The sequence below is a fragment of the Condylura cristata genome, unplaced genomic scaffold (genome assembly GCF_000260355.1).
Source record: "Condylura cristata isolate star-nosed mole 26May11 unplaced genomic scaffold, ConCri1.0 scaffold00005, whole genome shotgun sequence".
Lineage (NCBI taxonomy): Eukaryota > Metazoa > Chordata > Mammalia > Eulipotyphla > Talpidae > Condylura > Condylura cristata.
In genome coordinates, this window is record NW_004567106.1 from 62,474,515 (window position 1) to 62,493,175 (window position 18,661).

Genomic DNA, 18,661 nt, shown 5'->3' on the forward strand with positions numbered 1-18,661 from the left:
TTTGTTTTCCTCTCTAGATTGCTTCTAGAACTGCTGGAACTGCTGTTTGACAAGTTTAACGCTGTTGCCAGTGCGCACTCTGTGGTCCTGGGATACCTACAGGACACCGTGGTGACTCCCCAGACCCAGCAGGAAGATGTCAAGCTGTATGACATGGCAGATGTGTGGGTGAAGATCCAAGATGTTCTGCAGGTAGGTGTTTTACCAAAGACTGCCATCTTGATTCATACACACAATAACACCAATTTTTTTCAGCCATCAAAATACTCCTTTAATCATAAACAGTGAGAAATTAACGTAGCTGTTGCAAGGTGATGCTGTTGACATCATGAACTTCTGTCATCTTCAAAACACCTTTTAACCAACTTTCCTTTTGTCAAGCTTTAAAAATTACGAGCAGTAATTTTAAGCAGGTAGCAATTGAGCTTGTACAGCCCCACTTTTTGATAATGTGTTTTACGTCATTGGGATTAATCTTATATTAAGGTTATCAGTATTAAAATGTTTTTAAACACTATTTAATGCATGCTTGTAGTCTAATTTCCGAACCATTTCCCTTCAGCCAACTCTTGCATATATTGGGGTAAATGAAAGGTCAAGAGCTTATTTTGAGAAATGAAAAAAAAAAAAGTCTTTAAGACTTAATATGTGTCACTTTGATTTGTTGAGGATCAGAGGGATGATATTACCATTTGGTATGATGCTGCAGAGATGATGTTTAGAGATTTTATTATATTTCTCTCCATGCGCTGGGAAAATATATTTGATTTGGTCAGATTAAAATTAGAAATACGAATAGGAGAGTGGAAACAAGTTTGGCTTAGTTAAATAGAAATGAGTTAGTTAGACAGTATGTACTAATGAAAAAATTAAGCATATGTAGGGAATTGAAAAATATAACTGTAGAATGAAATTTCTTTCATGGCAATAGGAGTCTTTGCAGGAAAAATAAATCATGAATGTAAATTACAGTCATTTTTGAAAGTATAGGCATGTTCCTTCCTGGTGGATTGAATGATTGAATATTTCATAGGCATTTTTTTTTTTGTGCTTTATTGATGGCTCATTAGAAAGAACATAGGTTGTAACTCTGTCCCCTGAGTTTGTTTTGCCACCAAGTTAATGACCATGTGCCCATAGTAGGTACTTGATAAATATTTGTGTTTGAAAGCTTTCTTGGTGATGAACTGGCTAACACTTTCTCTATATATATATATCTTGGTTTCCTAATCTGTCATGGAACTAACGGGCCTTTCAGGTCACAAGTTTATTGGAAGGATGACCTAAGGTAGTAGATTTTAAAGTGCAAAAAAATAGTCTTTCTTAGGGGTTCTGGTTCTGGCCATGATACAGTTTACTGCTTGCTCTAAGCAGCTCCCAAACTGAATGGCAGTTGTCATAGTCAGTGAACAGAAGAGAGCACATGAAGTGGGCTCCAGATCTCCCAGTTTCCAAACTGTGGTGTAGGGACGTAGAACCTAAACAGTAGTGGGCTGTCTAAGCAGAGGAAACAGCTTAGAATTCAAAGGTGTGAAAGGGGCCAGAGTTTGTGTGGTAGGATAATTGGAGAGGAGAGATTTGCACAGGAGTCCCAGAAGAAAGAATAGAGAAGAATTCCCAGAAATCTGAAGCATGCTGTCGTCTCTGGTCAGACACGGAGCTGTGCACACCATGAGGTTTGACAGGAAGTGACTGCTGTGGGACTATAGCTGGACAGAGATTCTGGAAGAGCCCAGAGGCTCAGGAGTGTTGGAGTACAGACTAAACATTGTGGGGAGAACCTGCTGGACATCCTGGGCTTTCAGATATGAGTTGTGAAAGGTGTTAGGTTGAGGAATAGAGGACTCTAGCCACACAGGGTGGGTCATGGTAGGTCTTTGATAACAAAGCCCAAGCCACGTCTCTACAGTACAAGCCTGACCCTCCTGTAAGTTGACAGCTTATTGGAACAAAACTCACTCTAAAGCATGACACTATCTTGTGGATTATCAATGAGGAAGCATCTGCAATGACCAGCACACAATTATTGTGCTTGCAAATAGGGCAGAAAAATGGATGATGCATAACCAGGATTTTTAAAAGTTGACAAAAATTAACAGGTGAAATGAAAATTTCACCAGACAGAATTATTAGCAGTGAACATGTTGTTGATTATACAAATTTTGAAATAGTTTTCAGTTTCCTATATTTTCTAGTTCCCTCACTTTTTTTTCAGTTATAGGTCACTGAGTAGTAACAGGATATTCAGTCAAACATAAACAGGTATATGGTCACCCAGACATGCATGAACATGTGTTGCTCAATGTCGGAATGAGGTTGGCATAGTGTGGTATGTTATCTTGAGACATGTTGAAAGGTTTTCAAGGTTTGTGATGTGCTGGGTCCCTTGAGGATTTGGGCAAGTGGGGTGGGGGTATATTACAAGTTGGGTGTACATCAACTAGGTGCAATGACAGATGAGATGATGTTGGTGAGTGACACAACAAGAATGAATAGAAAAGGCTCTTAAGGGTAAGTAGAAAGGAGGCTAAGCTGTACCTGAAGGTCTGTTCTGGGGACTAGAAGCCAAGTTTGGGTCAGTTGATTTGGGTGCCACCTTCTGAAATGCTTTTAGCATTGTCTGAGGAGTTTGTGGTTTATCTTTCGACTAATGGTTTTTGAAACTGTGTAGATGTTAGGTTTCCTGCAGGATTCATCCCTAGCCCCTGCCCAGCCTTCTCAATGAGAACTGCTGTGGATAGGGATTCTGGCTGTAGCAAGATTTGGTGCTAGTCATAAAAAGGACTGAGTGGAGAGGCTGGAAATTAAGGCAGGGAAACTGCCTACTCCATTTAGGCACATGGAGTCTCTGGATTAGATCCTGTGTGGTTTTGTCCCACAGTGAGCTAGAGAAGGTGAGCTTTTATAGGGGGTTGTAAAGGAAAACAAAGAAGGGAGCAAAGGATTTATAAATCTTTCAGATGTCTTAGAAAGTCAAGGAACCACCTGTCATCCTGGCTTTCGATACGGCAGCTATTTTAATGATGGTTTCGGTTAAGTTATTGGGGCCAACCATGTACTATGTATTGGGGAATAAAGAGGAACAAAAGATAGAGTTCATTGGCCACTGCAGCAGTGTCCATTAAATGGTGTGTTCAAAGGCCTGTAGGAGCAAGCCCCTGGGGTGCCCTGGCAATGCAGTATTTGGTGTTTGCCCACTGGGAGCGCTTAGAAAAGATTTTTAAGTTTCCAAGCAGCACTTTATGGTCTAGAGCTACAGTTAACTTTTTACATACTCACTGGTGGAATGCCCTTTAGATTAAGTTCAACCCTGGAGTGTGAAAGAATTGAGCAGGACAAGAGGCACCCGCAGAGAAGCAGGGATGAGGGTGATGGGACCTCAGGTGGAATGGCGTGCCAGTGTTCAGAGTTCACACCTTCCTGTTCCTTTAATGCCAAAATGTTTCTTGCAGGAAAATGTAAATATCCATTTATTTATTAAATCTTGCAAATGAAAATAATGTTTACTCTTTGAAAGACTGTGGGGTTTCGGCTCTGAACCTGGCTCTCCCTCGCAGGCATACTCTGGCCCGAAGCTGGAAGGCTCCTTTGTCTCGGTGTGTTTGTGTCTGCAGACAGTTAGTGCAGAGACAAGGCTGCAGCTATCACAGTAACAGTGTCAAGAGCTTTCTCCTGGTGTCAGCACTGTGACCACACGCCGTGGTTCAGTTTTACACTCTTTTTGGAAACTGCGATAAAAGAAATCCATGTTTTGCCCTTCGGAGTGGCAGCCGCACCTTCCAAAATGTCACTTCCTTGGTGACAAGCTTGTTGTACTGTCGGCTGCACATTGTCAAGTGTGTAAGAGTGAGGTAGATTGGAAATACAGTATAGCCCACATTTCTGGTGACTTCTCCGTAATAGAAAATAAATGACTTATGTTGAGCAAACCCATCCTTTGGGTAGTTGAGATCACAACCAATGTCTCATCTTTTTCATACCTCATTGCTGAGTAAAACTGCCCTGTCATTCGTTGCTGAAATGTAGATGCCTTGGGCATGCTAGATGAGGTAAAGGGGCCATGGCTTCTGTCCCACTGTCACCTCTGGCAGTGACACCCAGAACAAGTCCCTTTCTAGTGCCTTGATTCTTGCTCTAGAGCATAAGAGAGACAGGATGCAAAATCATTTTGCTTTTGTTAACTGCCACATAAATGTTTAAACAGTGATAAAATTAACCTCCTGCAGAGAGAACTTGCATTTTGCTGTCAGATAAGAAAATCCGCAAATATTATTGGTCCTGGTCCATGACCTAGAGGGATTTTCCAAGCAGACAATTCCAATTTCTACTTTGAATCCAGATTTGGAGCTACATTATTGTTAGGGTTGGTTTCATTTAATATTTTGGTTGAGGATCATCCCATACCTTGAAATAAAACTAGCTTTTTCTTTTCTTTTTTTTTTCCTAAAGATCTATTTATTTATTTGTACAGAACTGGGGTACAGGCCAGAGATGCGGAGGGTGAGAGGATTCACCAGAGACAGAGCGGGAAGCAGAACAGGCAGATCGACGAAGTACACTGCTGAGGGGAGCAGCAGGAGGGTCAGGAGAGGTCTGCCACGCCATGTGGTCGCCTCCGGGGCAGGCGGGAATTGAACTCATGCGGAAGTGGCTTTAGTTTCTTAGTGCAGTGCTTTAACCCGCTGCACCACCAGGCAGGGCATTTTTCTTTTCTTCTTTTTTTTTTTTTTTAGCATCGCAAGCTAGATAACTCAAGATTATTCATTAAGAAATATTTTATTTTTATTAGCCTTTAAAGTGTGTGAAGAGCTTTTATTTTGGGTGGCATACTCCAGCACTAGTTTAGCCTGGTCATTGAATATGCAGAAAGGATCTTGTTGCTAGAGGTTTTGCTCTGTCCCCTCAGTGGCTCGTGTGTTGCCCAGTGAACAGAATGAAGTGAACATTTGCAGGGGATATTGGAAGTCATTTGCAACTTGGTTTTAGTTGTGGTGCCAGGAGTTTTCTGCGCTTTATAGTCACTCCAGGTGCTTAAAGCAGGAACTGATGGCCGCTGAGGACAGCCTAGTACAGATGCTGCCCATACACACACAGGTCGGAGACTAGGTAGGGAATTGGGTGCCCAGTGAAACTCCAGGTAGGTGCCACAGACACATCTTGAGGCCCTGAGGCAAATTTTGAAAATAATAGCTTGGCAGTTTTGAAAGGGTGAAGCCTGATCTCCTGAAATTCCTGGTGATCCAGGATGGTTCCATTAGGACCTGATGAGCCCAGAGAACTCAAGGGTGGAAGTGATAGGTCTACCACCACCTTAAAGCTTCTCTCTTTGGGTGCCCTTAAAGCCTAGTGCCCCTCAGAGCCCTACCAGTCATGGTGGTTTCAGTGTGTTTGTGAAGGCTCTGTGCTTATCAAACTTTGGTGCACCTGGGCCCAAGCAAGGGACCAAGAGACCACAATACGTGGTGGGGATTAGTGATAGTAGTTGGGTGGTGAGAAGTAGAGAGTATCACGTGATTTGAATGAAATGAAAGTAAGTGATGCGACCATGGACTCACGTGCTGTTGCCACTACAGCTTGTGCAGCAGCAAAAATGTTTCCTGATGGGTCATGCCTTTTTTAAATTTATTTTTCTGACATCTTTTCTGAGTACTGTGCTTATATACCTCAATTCTAAAACGCAGTGTTAATTCCTCTGGTTCAATGATCAGTTGCTGAATACCAAATTATTTAAAAAAATGTGGTGATTAAAGGACATGGGTATTTTTATTTGCTCACAGTTTTGTGACTCAGGAATGCAGGGAGGGCCCAGTGTTCAGCTTTATGTGGTTTCTAGCTGGGGTCATTGACTTGGCTGCTTCCGTTAAAGGGTCACCTGGGCTAGAAGGTTCAAGAAGGCTTCCCAGCATGGTGGCCTCAGGGTAGTGGGACTTCTTACTTGATAATTAACTTCTGACAGGCAATGTTCTGTCAATAAAAGTCAAATGTGGAGACTGGAGATCTGTTAAGGCCCAGTGTGAGAAAGAGAGAATGGGTGAGGTGCGGGTTTGGGCTGGCTTCTGTTCGGTGAGAAGAGTGGCAAAGAATTTGCAGTAACCTTTCCTCTTTCATAACTTGGGGAGGTTTGTAGTTGGCTTCTCTAGAATGTTCACCAGTCACACAGGCATGAGATTATTGTTGCTTGGGTCTTTGACACAAGATAAAGGCTAACATTTTCTTCTTGCCTACTGTTCCTAATTGGTTGGAGAATATTTAAGTGTAGCCAGGCTCAGGGAATTTTATCAGTCAGATCATACTAAAATCAAGATGAGTAAAGATACACTTAGGTAAAGACAGGTCTTTCACAGAAGTGCTTTGTTTGAGTGAGTCTATGAAAACTCTTAGAGTGGTTAGACTTTTGTCACTTTAAATTCAAGCACCGACATCTTCTCTTTTTGCATTAATCTCTTTGACCTTTCTCTTATGACCATTTTTCATACTGTCTCCATTTTAGAGATGAAGAAACTGAAGAGTGTTAAATCAAGCATGCTGTGGATGTTTTAGATCTCAGTCTGCCCTGGGTATTTTTTGAGATTAGTATTTCGTTATTGCAAAATACATTTCTTCAAAATCTCTCCAAAATGAACAAAAGTTAAACTATTATTATGCATTAGTATTTTTGATGTGCCCAGGTACCTAAAGAATGTCAGGTGTCATAAAAAATGATACAATTAGCGCTGGCACTGAGACACTGTCGTCCCATCACTCCACAGCCTGGTTTTGCTTCATTCTGTTTTGACATTGCCGCATCGAAGTTTCTGGCATTCATACTTTATTGTGTAGCCATCATTTCCACAATGACCACCTCGGCCCCACCCCTCTAGCGCAGTGCTCACTAGTGCTTTCGCTCAGCCCTGGTCCTCAAGCTGGAGTCTGCGAGGTTTTCATTTTGAGAACCCAGGCTACTATGTTTCTCTGTGTGTGATGGAGTATTTGTGCTACATCCTTGTGTGTTCTCTATGACTGGGCAATGCTTTTATTGTATTTTCCTTCCAAAATTTTCATTTGCGTGTATGTTAGCATACATACCTGTACTTGTCTTTTAACATTTTCAAGTCCGAGACTTAGAGGCTAACTTTCTGCTATACCTTGGTCTTTTGACATTTAACTTCAGAGTATCTGTGACATTCTTTTAGTTGATGCATTTCATTGAAATGATTTGAGGTCACCTTTTTCAAATGGAGGCTTTGTTTTGAGGAATTTGTGGCACAAGGCAGTTTATTAACTGTGTGGAAGTATATTTATACTTATCCATGTTTTCAAATGATGAAGTTGAGGAGTCAATGTTCAAAAAACAACAGCCAGTCACTGGATAGAAATTTGTTTTCTTAGGTTTTAAGAGGCCACAGATTTTGCTTAATGCACTAAACTTAGTTTAAGTCTTGGCATTACCATGTAGAGTCAAGGAGAGAGGACAGTATGAGAGAGATTTGGAAAGAACAGTGAACTCTCAAAACCTTTACCACTTATTCTAGGAGAGGAGAAGCCATCATGAGGGTGATGTTTGCAGCTGGGCAGTTGGGAATTGGGATTGGGAAGATGGTGCTTTGTGTTAACTTTTCAGTATTTGCAGAAAATCCCTGTGAAATTAGACTAAAGGCAGCTAGAACTTGCACCTGAGAGACTCGGAGAGAAGTTAGGGCAGGAGCCACCAACTTAGGGGGCCCCTCTCCTGGTCCAGGGTAGGAGTTGAAGCTGTGCATCTGAACCAGCCTAGCAACTGGAATGAAAGTGAGCACTGTTTCTGAAGAATAGCTGAGCACGGTCTCTGTAGTTGCCATGGTGGAAAAGTGAACCCCAGCACCTGGAGTTTCTCTCTTTGCTTCTGGTTTTTCTTTCTTTCTTTTTTTTTTTTTTTGATTATGTGGGAGTGATGATAACATAAAATTGAAGCAGGACCCAATTCCTGTTAAGGTCAGGGCAGTGGCTGTGAGAAGCTGGTGATTCCTTTGGGGATATGGACAAACAATTTGAAGAAGAACTAAAAGTTCAGGAAGGGAGCAAGGGGAATGTAGGGAAATCTCCCCAAAAGGTTAGGATAGCCTTTTCTCAGTAGGCCCAGAGTCGGCCTCCTGTCATCTTGGGACGGAAGCTAGAGGAGTGAGGTTATCATTACAGATGGTTTTGCGTGGAGGCCAGTGAGGGCCCATTGGCTGAGAAAAAGCTTCTGTTCTTGTCTAAACCCTTTGCCATTCTGTAGGTGAAGGCGAGATAATCATATCCTCAGCTGCTTCCTTTTCCCTTTTGGAAGAAGCAGTCACTGCTTCCCCTTATATGACCTAGAAGAATGGAGTTGGGGGTCTCATCTAGTTCTAGATTTCGCAGTAAGAATAATCAAAGAATCTCAGCTTTCAGAGTGAGGATGAGACCACCACTCCTGGTTAGTCTGATGAGGGCTCCTTCTCTGTCCTTGAAGCCCCCGATTCCAAAACATTACCTGTCCCAAAACATGTACTGTTGTTCTTACATATGTGATTGAATTGATTGCTTTTCCTTCGTTGTCTTATCTGAAAGTGTTTCGATTACTTGCCCACCCCCAGAAGAATTCAGAGGGGTATGGGATGATTCCTTTTGCACCCTGACAGGGCTAGAGAATGCTGAATAGTCTGTGTTGGACCAGTCATGAGAAAAATGCCTTTTCTTGAGGTATTTTTGTTTGAAGTTGGGGTGATGTGACAGTTCCCTCTTAATCGCATTGTTAGCCTAGCCTACACCATGATAGGATCTGATCAGTGAGGATGGACACTGAGCGTTCACTACAGTCTTCTCCTTTTCATTCTCTTGGGTACTCAAGAGAAAGAAGTAGCTCGTGGGAAGGCACTAAGTTGTACAAAGTCATAAAATAGTTGTTCCTAACTTTAAGGCCCATGAGGAAATGTGTTATTTCGGACTCTTAAACTGTTCAACAATGTCATATCCAGCTACTAATGTTTGATATATACTTTTGCGTCATTGCAGAATGTTTGTAGTAGAATTGATGCCTGTTGTTCAGTTGGTGTTTGAAAACAAAGGTGATGGCCCTTCACAGAAGGATTTTCTTCAAGATTTAATATTTTTTAACCCTTGATTAAGATGACACAGAAAATTTTATAACATTAAAAGATGCAGTTTTTTTTTTTTTTAAAGTAGTTCTTGTGTTTCCCAGAGCTATTTGTTGGTATTGCCAAGGAGTAGTATTGCCAGTGAGGAGTGTGAATCTTTTCTTGATTAGCCACCTAAAAGTTTTGGAGCGTTTTGAAAATGTGAAGTGAATGGCAGTAAAATCCACTGCTTCGGGTCTCACTACACTCAAGGCAGCCACGGGCTGCCGTCAAGTGAACTACAGCGAATGACTCAAGCTCGCACGAAGTAGCCAGTCTCTCGGGGGCGATAAACGACATACATTAGATATGTGTTAGCAACGTGATATGGCAATGAGAAAGGCCAGCGCTATTTTTGGCTGTGCTGCACAGAACGACATCTCATCACAGATCATCACTGTCTGCCCAGCTCTGGGGAGGCAGCAGCTGGGATGCCGCCTTGAGCGTGGGACATGTGTGTACCCCAATGCCAGACAAACGGGTGGGAGGCCCAAGCGGAGCATCTGCAGTGATGCAGGACTTCAGATGAGGCAAACTTTGGTGCATTCTGGAAAAATTGGCACTTTAGGAGTCAGCACAGAAACAGAGATGTTAACCTCTCTGGAGATAGGATGATAAGGAAGGAAATTATTACTATAAAATGAGTCACTCAGAAGAGCTTTAGAGTAACTCTGTCACAGGGGTTGGCAGGGCTTGAATGGAGAGCACTTCCTGAAGGTCCTCCAGGGTTTCCAGAGAGGGGACTGTCAAAAAGGGGCTCCACTGTAAAATCCAGTGAGTACTTGGCCCCCCTGGTGGCACAGCGGGTTAAAGCACAGCACTGAGAAGCTAAAACCACTTCCGCATGAGTTCTATTCACGCCTGCCCCGGAGGTGACCACATGGCGTGGCAGACCTCTCCTGACCTGCCCACTGTTCCCCTCAGCAGTGTACTTCATCGATCTGCCTGTTCTGCTCCCCAGTCTGTCTCTGGTGAAGCCTCTCACTGCTCCTGAGCCTCTGGCCTGTACCCCAGTTCTGTATGTACAAATAAATAAATCTTTTTTAAAAAAAAAATCCAGTGAGTACTTTTGTATGGACAATTGTGTTCTTATCGAGGGGTCAAGTCCAGGCATGGCTGTGCCTGCTGGCCTGGGAAGGAAGTGTATATAAAAGAGGTGCTTTGGTTGGGGCGGTGCAAATATTAAACTGGGGGAACCATGCTTGAGGCTTTACAGTCATGTTTTAAAGTAGAAATACAAAATAATGGGATTATTTTCTTACCAAATACTAGGGGAGAGTAAAACAAAACATGCAGAATGTAAACTGAGCATCAAGGTACATGTCTGTGGTGAGAAATAGTAGACTGTAGGATCGCCCCCTAGAAAGATGGGGTCGAATTTTATTGGGCATTTGATCCAGGCAAAACTGAACGTGTGTCAGTAGGGACAGAGACTGACTATCCCTCACAGGCTTCTGATTTTTTAACTTCTTTTTCCTCTCAACCTGTAGAAAATCCATCCCTTGGTGTTGTACACCGAGACTTGGTTTAGAGGCTCTGCTGGTTGACACATGTAAAGTAGAGCTCCCTTGCCCTGAGGTGGACTCAACACACACTCCTTCCTCACCCGTCCAGTGTTGCTGAAGTGCCCACTCTGTCATGCAGCAGTAGGATCCAAATGAAGACAGATCATTTGATGAGGTCGACTGGTATACCTAGGCTACCTAATAACTCACCAGGGTGAGTTATTGCAGGTAGGCATCCCCAGGGGGTGTTTCAGGACTAGAAGACCTATAAGAAATGAACCCAGTGTTATCCTTCCCAGCTCCCCTCAGGATTTTATTTTTAGGACAAAGAATATTCAGCAGGCTGGTGACTGGATTCTACATGTGCTCTGTAGAAAGGTGATCATTTCAGGTTTCTGCTTGGGGAAGCGGTCCTGGAGAAAACTTGACTCCTTATGGGGTGGTAATGATAAATGTGTCAGTCCTGGTAGTAGCATCATCGTTGAAGCAAAGAAGTAAATGAAAGATGCGAACTTAATTTTAAGTTTCTGTGTTTCTCTGTAATGAATTAGTTGAATAAGATTCTTATAGTGAACTAGTTGAGTTAGATTCTTGTTGTATTCAAATGCCTCCATAATTTGGTCAAAACCTACTTTCCCATACTTAATTTTGCTCTTTTCCTGTAGAAATGCTGTGCTCCGATTAAGTTGGTCTCTCTGCCCTCCAAATGTATTTCTGTCCTTTCCTACAGAGAACTTTCATTTATACCGCACATCTTTCCCCTCATTTTGCCTCCACCCCAATTCCCTTTTCTGATGTGCTCCAGTTCTGCTCTGTCTCATCTATGAAATAGTCATATCCTTGCAAGAGCTCAGAGCTTTTCTAGATGTCTATTACCATGTGATAGATGGTAAAATTTAGGTTTTCCCCCCCTAAATTTCTACTACTCATTTTATCGTTTTCCCCCCCTAGATCTTTTACTACTCAGTTGACATATTTCATCATGTTTCTAGATTTTTACTACTCAGTTGACATTGTTCATCATTTAGCTTTTCTCCCTCTACCAAGCACATCTTTTCAGTCCGATAAAAGTCCTTGCAGGACCATTTCTTCCTCGTGATTGCATTTCTCACAGTGCTTTTGCCCTTTCAATTTTTAATTCCTTTATCAACTAGTCTTTTAGCTTCTTGCGAGAAAGGGCTATTGATTAATGCGTTCCCACTGCAGAATTTGGCCCAACTTCTTATGTAGAGTTTGCACCTAATAAAGATGTTTTGAAAGGATGAGTAGCAGATACCTAATATATCTTTATTGATTGCACGATTTCAGGTTGAATTTTAAATCCCTTATAAATTTGATGAACTTTGTAGATCTAAAAGTCATGTGGCAGAGAAATCATAAAAGTGTGAAGGTTTCCTATGTTCATTCTGCCTGCTTGCACTGAAGGGTGGTTACATCATCCCCAGGGCTCCTGCTGGCCTGACAGGTTAGCTCAGGGCTCCATATAAGGGGTATAAAATAGTGTGGGAAAGAGAACCTGTTAATAATTGAGATTACCACAGTTGTTACCAGAAACCATTGCTTACTTACTTTTTTTCTAAGGGTGTGACCAAAGCTTTGGGAGATTGTTGAACACCTCGATCACAGTTCTTCTCAAAATAAAACTATTCCAAATCGTCCTCAGTTCTTGGCAAAAGGAAAGAGTTTCCATTTTGATTTTCTACCTGTATTTAAAAACATTTTCCTTTCTATAGATGAACCACACTTGCTGTACATTAAATCCACTCTCAGTGATAGCTTTTGTGTGTAATTACCTTCTTAAAGTGTCAAGTTTTCCTTTGGAATCATCCATCTTTATTGTGTCATTCTGTTGCATGAGTACCATGGAATCAGGGCTTGATTTCACCTGAGGTTGGCTGTGAGTGAGTGCAATGGATGGAGGAGCTCCCGCTGAGAATAGTTTATAGTGTATTCTGTGGCCTCCTGGGAGCTCAGGTGCTCAGAAATGAGGCTTCTATGTGAACTCCGGGCCTACTGTGCAGAAAGACCCATGCTAACATCATTGATAATTCTTTTGAATAATCAAAGAATTAAACAAAAAAGTCATATTAATTTTCAGCTCCATTAGAGATGCAAGAATCAAAAAAGATGTTTGCCAAATGGGAAGGGACTAACTGGTAGGAGAAGGAAATGTTAATTTCAAGCTTCAAGAGAATGTTACCAATCTAGCATAAGAAAAGTGCTTGACAGTGTCCTTTCCAAAGACCCCCAAAGTTACAAGGGGGCAAAATGGCAATAATGTCAGTAAGGAGCTACCAGAATCAGAAATTAAAGTGCTGTAGTTGGGTCAGTGTACGGTGGTGAGTGACTGAGAGCCTCCATTTCAAGATGCCCTGCGGCCTGTGGTCATTAGCATAGTTTTGCACCATTACTGGTCCGGCAGCTCAACGCTTGCCTTTTTTTCTACCCAGGAGCAATTGAAAACTCCATTTGGTTGAGAAAGGCTAAAGATGAAATTCCTGAAGTGAAATGGGGATATTTAAAGTGTTCACTGCAAGAATGTCTGCATTTTTAATAGAAAAGAGTCTTGGAATTTTCCTCAGCTGACTAACAAATGCCACACTAGTGTCTGTGGCTGCTGCTCCTCTTCCAGGGTCACTTCTCAGAGTCAGAGGACTGGAGAGAGGGAACAGCTTCTGCAGGCTGCACAGGCCCTTCCCTCAGACAGAGGCCTGAAGGCAGCAGAAGTGCTGCCTCATCTTTTCAGTCTGTGATGGTCTTGATTCCATACCTGCTCTCCCTGCATCCCTCACCTGCCGCCATCGATCTGGTAGAAATAACTCATGATATTAAGGGGACAAATAAATAGCACCCTAGGATGCAGCTCTTAGGAATACACTGAGATTACTCCTCTGTAGGCCTTTCGTGACTCTGGAGGCGGTGAGTTTTACTGCACAAGTTAAAAAAATAATACACAGACACACACATATATAATATACACATACATGTACTGAGAAAGGAAAAGGCCATCTGTTCTTTCTGCCTACATTTCTGTGGGGATTTAATTTGACGTGAATCACTTGGGATTTGTACAGAATAAACCTGTACTAACATTTTATGAAACAGGGTGCCGGGGGGAGGGGCGGACAACCAGAACTCCCTCTTTGGGGATTGTTTAGCTCCCAACGCAACTGCCTCCCCCCCCCCCCCTTATTTCTTTATTGCATATGCATGTGGCACATGCTTTGTTTTTGAATGTTGGCCTTTTCAGATTCTGGAAGAGGTTCATTCCTTTGTCTTACAATGAATTTTCAGGGTAGTTAGTGGCATGAGGAATGACTTTAGATGGATGAGTGGTTCAAAGTGCTAGAAACTAGCAAATCCCAGAGCTCTCCTGGACTTAATGTTTGAGAGGCTTTGGGAGGATGGGACTGGAATCTTAGTTTAACAAGGTGACCTGGTCTTTCTGTTTAGGGGAAACATGGAATCTGACACCAGACAATAATAAGGAATGCCCATTACCTCAGTACTTACGATGTTACTTCAGTACTAACACTCATGCTCCTATAGAGAACCTGGCCAAGCCTTAAATATGTCATTTCTCCAAGAGGGGCGGGACAGGTAGAGGGTTTGAGGAGAAGGGGTAAGGAAGGGGTGGGGGACACAACAAACTGGCAGAGGTCTAGGGGTGCTCTGGTGGTGTGAGCGCTATGGCGACCATAGTTGAGCGCCGAAATCCTGTACTGTTAAAACACTTACAAGGATGTAAAACAATGGTGTTTCATTAACTAAAAGAAAAAGACAGTGTAAAAACCATACATCACATACATAATTTCCTTCAACTTCTACAACACTAAGAGCTTGATGAAACACTACCCACACTCTTGAGTGGGTAAGTGGATGAGCCTGACTTTGAATCCTGGTTTGATATCTGTATTTATTCTCTTAACTGTGATCAGAGAGGACAATTTAAAAAGAATGATGTTAACTGACTACTCTTATGACTTTTGACAACAAAGGATGCCATCATTAAGAAGGCATCCAAGGGTCAAATGGTAAGTTGGGTGCCAGAGCAACTCAGTTTTTTTTTTTTTTTTTAAAGATTTATTGACTCACTCATACAGAACTGGGGTACAAGCCAGAGATGTGGTGGGTGAGAGGATTCACCAGAGACAGAGTGGGGAGCAGAACAGGCAGATTGAGGAAGTACACTGCTGAGGGGAGCAGCGGGCGGGCCAGGAGAGGTCTGCCGCGCCCTGTGGTCACCTCCGGGGCAGGTGGGGATTGAACTCATGTGGAAGTGGCTTCAGCTTCCTAGTGCTGTGCTTTAACCCGCTGCGCCACCAGGGAGGGTCCTAAAGCTCAGTTTTAATTCCAGGTCTGCCTTCTCTCTTTATTCACTTAGTCAGTCTACTATCCTACTAAACAAACTTCCTCTTGGGGTGTTGATTCCTTAGATGACTCCACTTCCCTGTGAAGTGTACTTTCAATTTCACACTGGAAAAATTAGCATGCGACCAATTTCACACTGGAAAAAAAAATGCGACCATTGTCTGCTTTCAGTGGCAGAACTGTAGTTTCTATTCATATTGGTGTGGTAAGCCAGAAACTTAGCTACCCTCTTGTTTGAAAGAACAAAGAAATACAAATTCGCCAAGATGCTGAGGTGACTTTACCTGTGTGTGTTTCAGTCTACTTGCAAACATTAAGTATTTCTTTGACTGGAACCTTGCTACCTGTCACAACAATGACGGTTCTATCCATCTCATTCTCATTCAAGGATTGATTCATAAGGGCCTTTGAACCATACCACATCATTTCACAAACAGAGCCAATCTCACCCTATTAATAGACTGGTAGTTTCCTTCTGGGTCCTTCTACCTTTTGCCCAGCTTGTCACCTAAAGTTGCCATCTCTCCAGCTGAATTATAAGGTGTTGGGCACTGAGGATGACTTGTTTGTTCTTCTGGAAACTAACATTGTGTCATTTCATAGGAGATGCTCAATAACTTCATAAAGAATGTTTTGATTCTTCTTTATTTGGTATCTTTTTCTACTTTCAAATCTGTCCTCTATGCTTTATCTCGTTCGTCTCTCAGTATTTTTCCTGTTACCTCATAGTATTTGTACTTGCCAATTATAGATACATGATTCTCTTTTTCTCTCTAAAATTGTTCTCTCCACTAAAAATTTACAAAATTCAGAATTACTCCCAACCTTTACTGTTCAAGCACCGTGCTTAGTGTTTTAGACACATTATCCCATTTACTGCCCCCGTTGATAATGTCATTATTAGTCTTACTTTACAGGTGACAAAAGTCAGATTTTTTTTTAAAGATTTATTTATTTATTCATACAGAACTGGGGTACAGGCCAGAGATGCGGAGGGTGAGAAGATTCACCAGGGACAGAGTGGGGAGCAGAACAGGCAGATCGACGAAGTACACTGCTGAAGGGAGTAGCGGGCGGGCCAGGAGAGGTCTGCCACACCATGTGGATCACCTCCAGGGCAGGCGGGGATCGAACTCATGCGGAAGTGGCTTAAGCTTCTTAGTGTAGTGTTTTAACCCGCTGCGCCACCAGGGAGGGCCCGACAAAAGTCAGATTTTAAGTGGCTCAGTGACTTGCTCCAGCTATTTGACAGGCGAGGCTGAGATTCAAACTCAGCTTTGTCCAATTCCAGTTAGACATGTAACTACTTAACTACAACATGTACATATAGTCCTCATCATTTTCAAAATGAATATAAACCTTGATGACTGTTTCCTTTTTAAATGGCATTTTGCATTGATGTGTCACGTTTCACCTGTTATAATCTGAACACAAAAATAAAGTGATTACTACAAAGCAAACACTCCAGGCCTGAACTCCAACATGTAAAATCTTGAGAATTTCCTAGTAGAAAGACCTGGGTATTATAAGGGGCCATGTCCTTTCAGGTAAAGGTGAATTCACATGGCTCAAGCTATCTTCTTTCTTGCAGGGACAAGAGTGAGAACTTGTGTGTGTTCACACTGAAGTTTGGGTGCCCTTTTCAATGGAATCCACTTTTAAGAGAGTAAGGTTGTAGCGAATAGCAAGGCAACTATTAAAAGGTGTTGTATCAGCTTTTTCCTCGTTCCTCTCGGTCCAGGATCTTAGTGATTTTGTACACTTGCATATAAACCTTTCACTTATTTCATGCTTGCTTTCTGCATAAGCTTTCTTGAATTATATTGACATTTTCTTGTGGACTAGAGCAGAGTGGGTTCAGATTATCGTTTTTATGCCATTCCCTTCCCAGGGTTTTTTTTAGATCAGCTTTGCAGAGGGTGCTAAGATCACAAGAAAGTTGAATTTCTGTTGTGCACCATCGTTGGCTTATTTCATTGTGTTCCTCATTCTCCACTGAAGTTCTATGGACCAAAAAGAACTGTTTTACCCTCGATTCCTTTCTTGAGGACTTAACTAATTTTCTCTAAATGGGAATGTTTACATGTATTACAGAGGGTGACCTGTGGTTTAATTACTCTCTCTAAACTGATTAGAGAATGTAAAGCAGTATTTAAGTGCTTATTATTTCAAAAATCACATTTATAAAGGTTAAAATAACTGATATCTCAACCATCATTATCATCATCATTTAAATTTGTATACCATTTACATTTCCAAAGTGCTTTATTCATGTAAATTACCTGGTACTCCTGGCATTTCTATAAATTATGTTGGTATTAGCCTCTGCAATGTTGACATTTTTAGTGTATAGTTTTTATTTTTATTTGAGCCAAACTGTACCTTGTTAAAAGTGTGAAAATGACTAATAGCTTTCTAAACCACTAAAGGTAAAACATTCTTAAATATCGTTGAACATAGCTGTGCTAGGAACTACTGAGATGGCTTCCTGGCCAGTGCTTGAGAATTAATTTATTTTCTTTGTACAGATTGCAGATCTTGAGAATTTAATTCCCTCTCCTCTTTCACATCCTTACTTCCCTTCCACATGTCACCTCATCCTAAGAGTATGTTTTTCTTACTGTGATCTCTGTATTTATTCATTTGATACTAAATATATCCATGTGATCATCACCTAGGTCAAGGAATAATATGCTTCCAGGGTCTCTGTGGCTCTCTCACTACTTGTTCATGAAATTCATTTGAATGCAAGATTCTTTCTCATAGACTAGTGATGTGAAAGATCAAAGTAGTTGGACTTATGGGCAGAATGCATTTTCATGTTGAAATTTTGCTTTAGTTATGAAACTCAATTTTACCCATTTTAGAAATTTCATTTTGCCAGTTGCTACTTCAAATTCACCATAAGTGATGTTTAACTAGTAGGTGGAGTAGGTAAAATTATGGACTTTCTAGGGGCAAAGTTGGGCACTTTGAGAAAAGCTTCCCATGGAGATAAGGTAGGATGAGAACTGTGCCCCGACTGGGGGTGGGGAGCTGGGACAGAGCATAGGATTGAGTTAAGAAGAGGAAGAACGAAGGGAGGCAGGAATGCTATGAATTCTTGGCCAGGAAAACATGTCTTACAGTTGGCATGTTCCGGCGACAGGGTGCATTGAGCTTGTTTGGCATTGAGGGTTCCTATAAGGACTTAGTCACCATTCACATGTAAGCAGTAAGTAGGTGCCAGATTTGGGGGATTCTTGATGCCAGTGAAGAATCCCAATGAGCGGATAGTTAATGAATAACCTCTGTATTAGGCATACTGCTCACTGCTTTTCCAAGTGTTTGAGGTGGTGAGGGCACAGAGGTTCATGGTACTGAAGCTCTGAGCATCCCCGAGAAAGATGGAGGGACTTGAAGCAGGGAAAACAGAAGACCCATTCTAGTTGGTCAGACCTGAGAAGACGAGACCTTGGCTTACACTTGGGCCTAAAATTGGTAAATCCAGCTAGTTGAAGTTTATGGACTCAGAGAATAGATACTTTGAAGCTCTTGCTGATTCTACATATGAGGCAATGGGAGGGTCTGTGACAATATGAGCCTCTGTTTGCTGCTTGTCACCTACTGCAGGTGTCTGCATCCCGGGTTGGATGCGTTGCTCATTCTGCCTCTGTTCACTTGGCAGTT

At 42.0% G+C, this 18,661-nt stretch overlaps 1 protein-coding gene across 1 annotated transcript in view; it reads left to right on the forward strand.

The window, feature by feature from the left end:
* The window catches only part of EXOC4 (exocyst complex component 4), a 648,177-nt gene that overhangs the window by 92,728 nt on the left and 536,788 nt on the right, over positions 1 to 18,661 (forward strand). Inside the window, exon 7 of the mRNA XM_004677057.2 lies at positions 18 to 192. Coding sequence (XP_004677114.1) covers positions 18 to 192 — 175 coding nt within the window. The remainder of the gene's footprint in view (positions 1 to 17; positions 193 to 18,661) is intronic.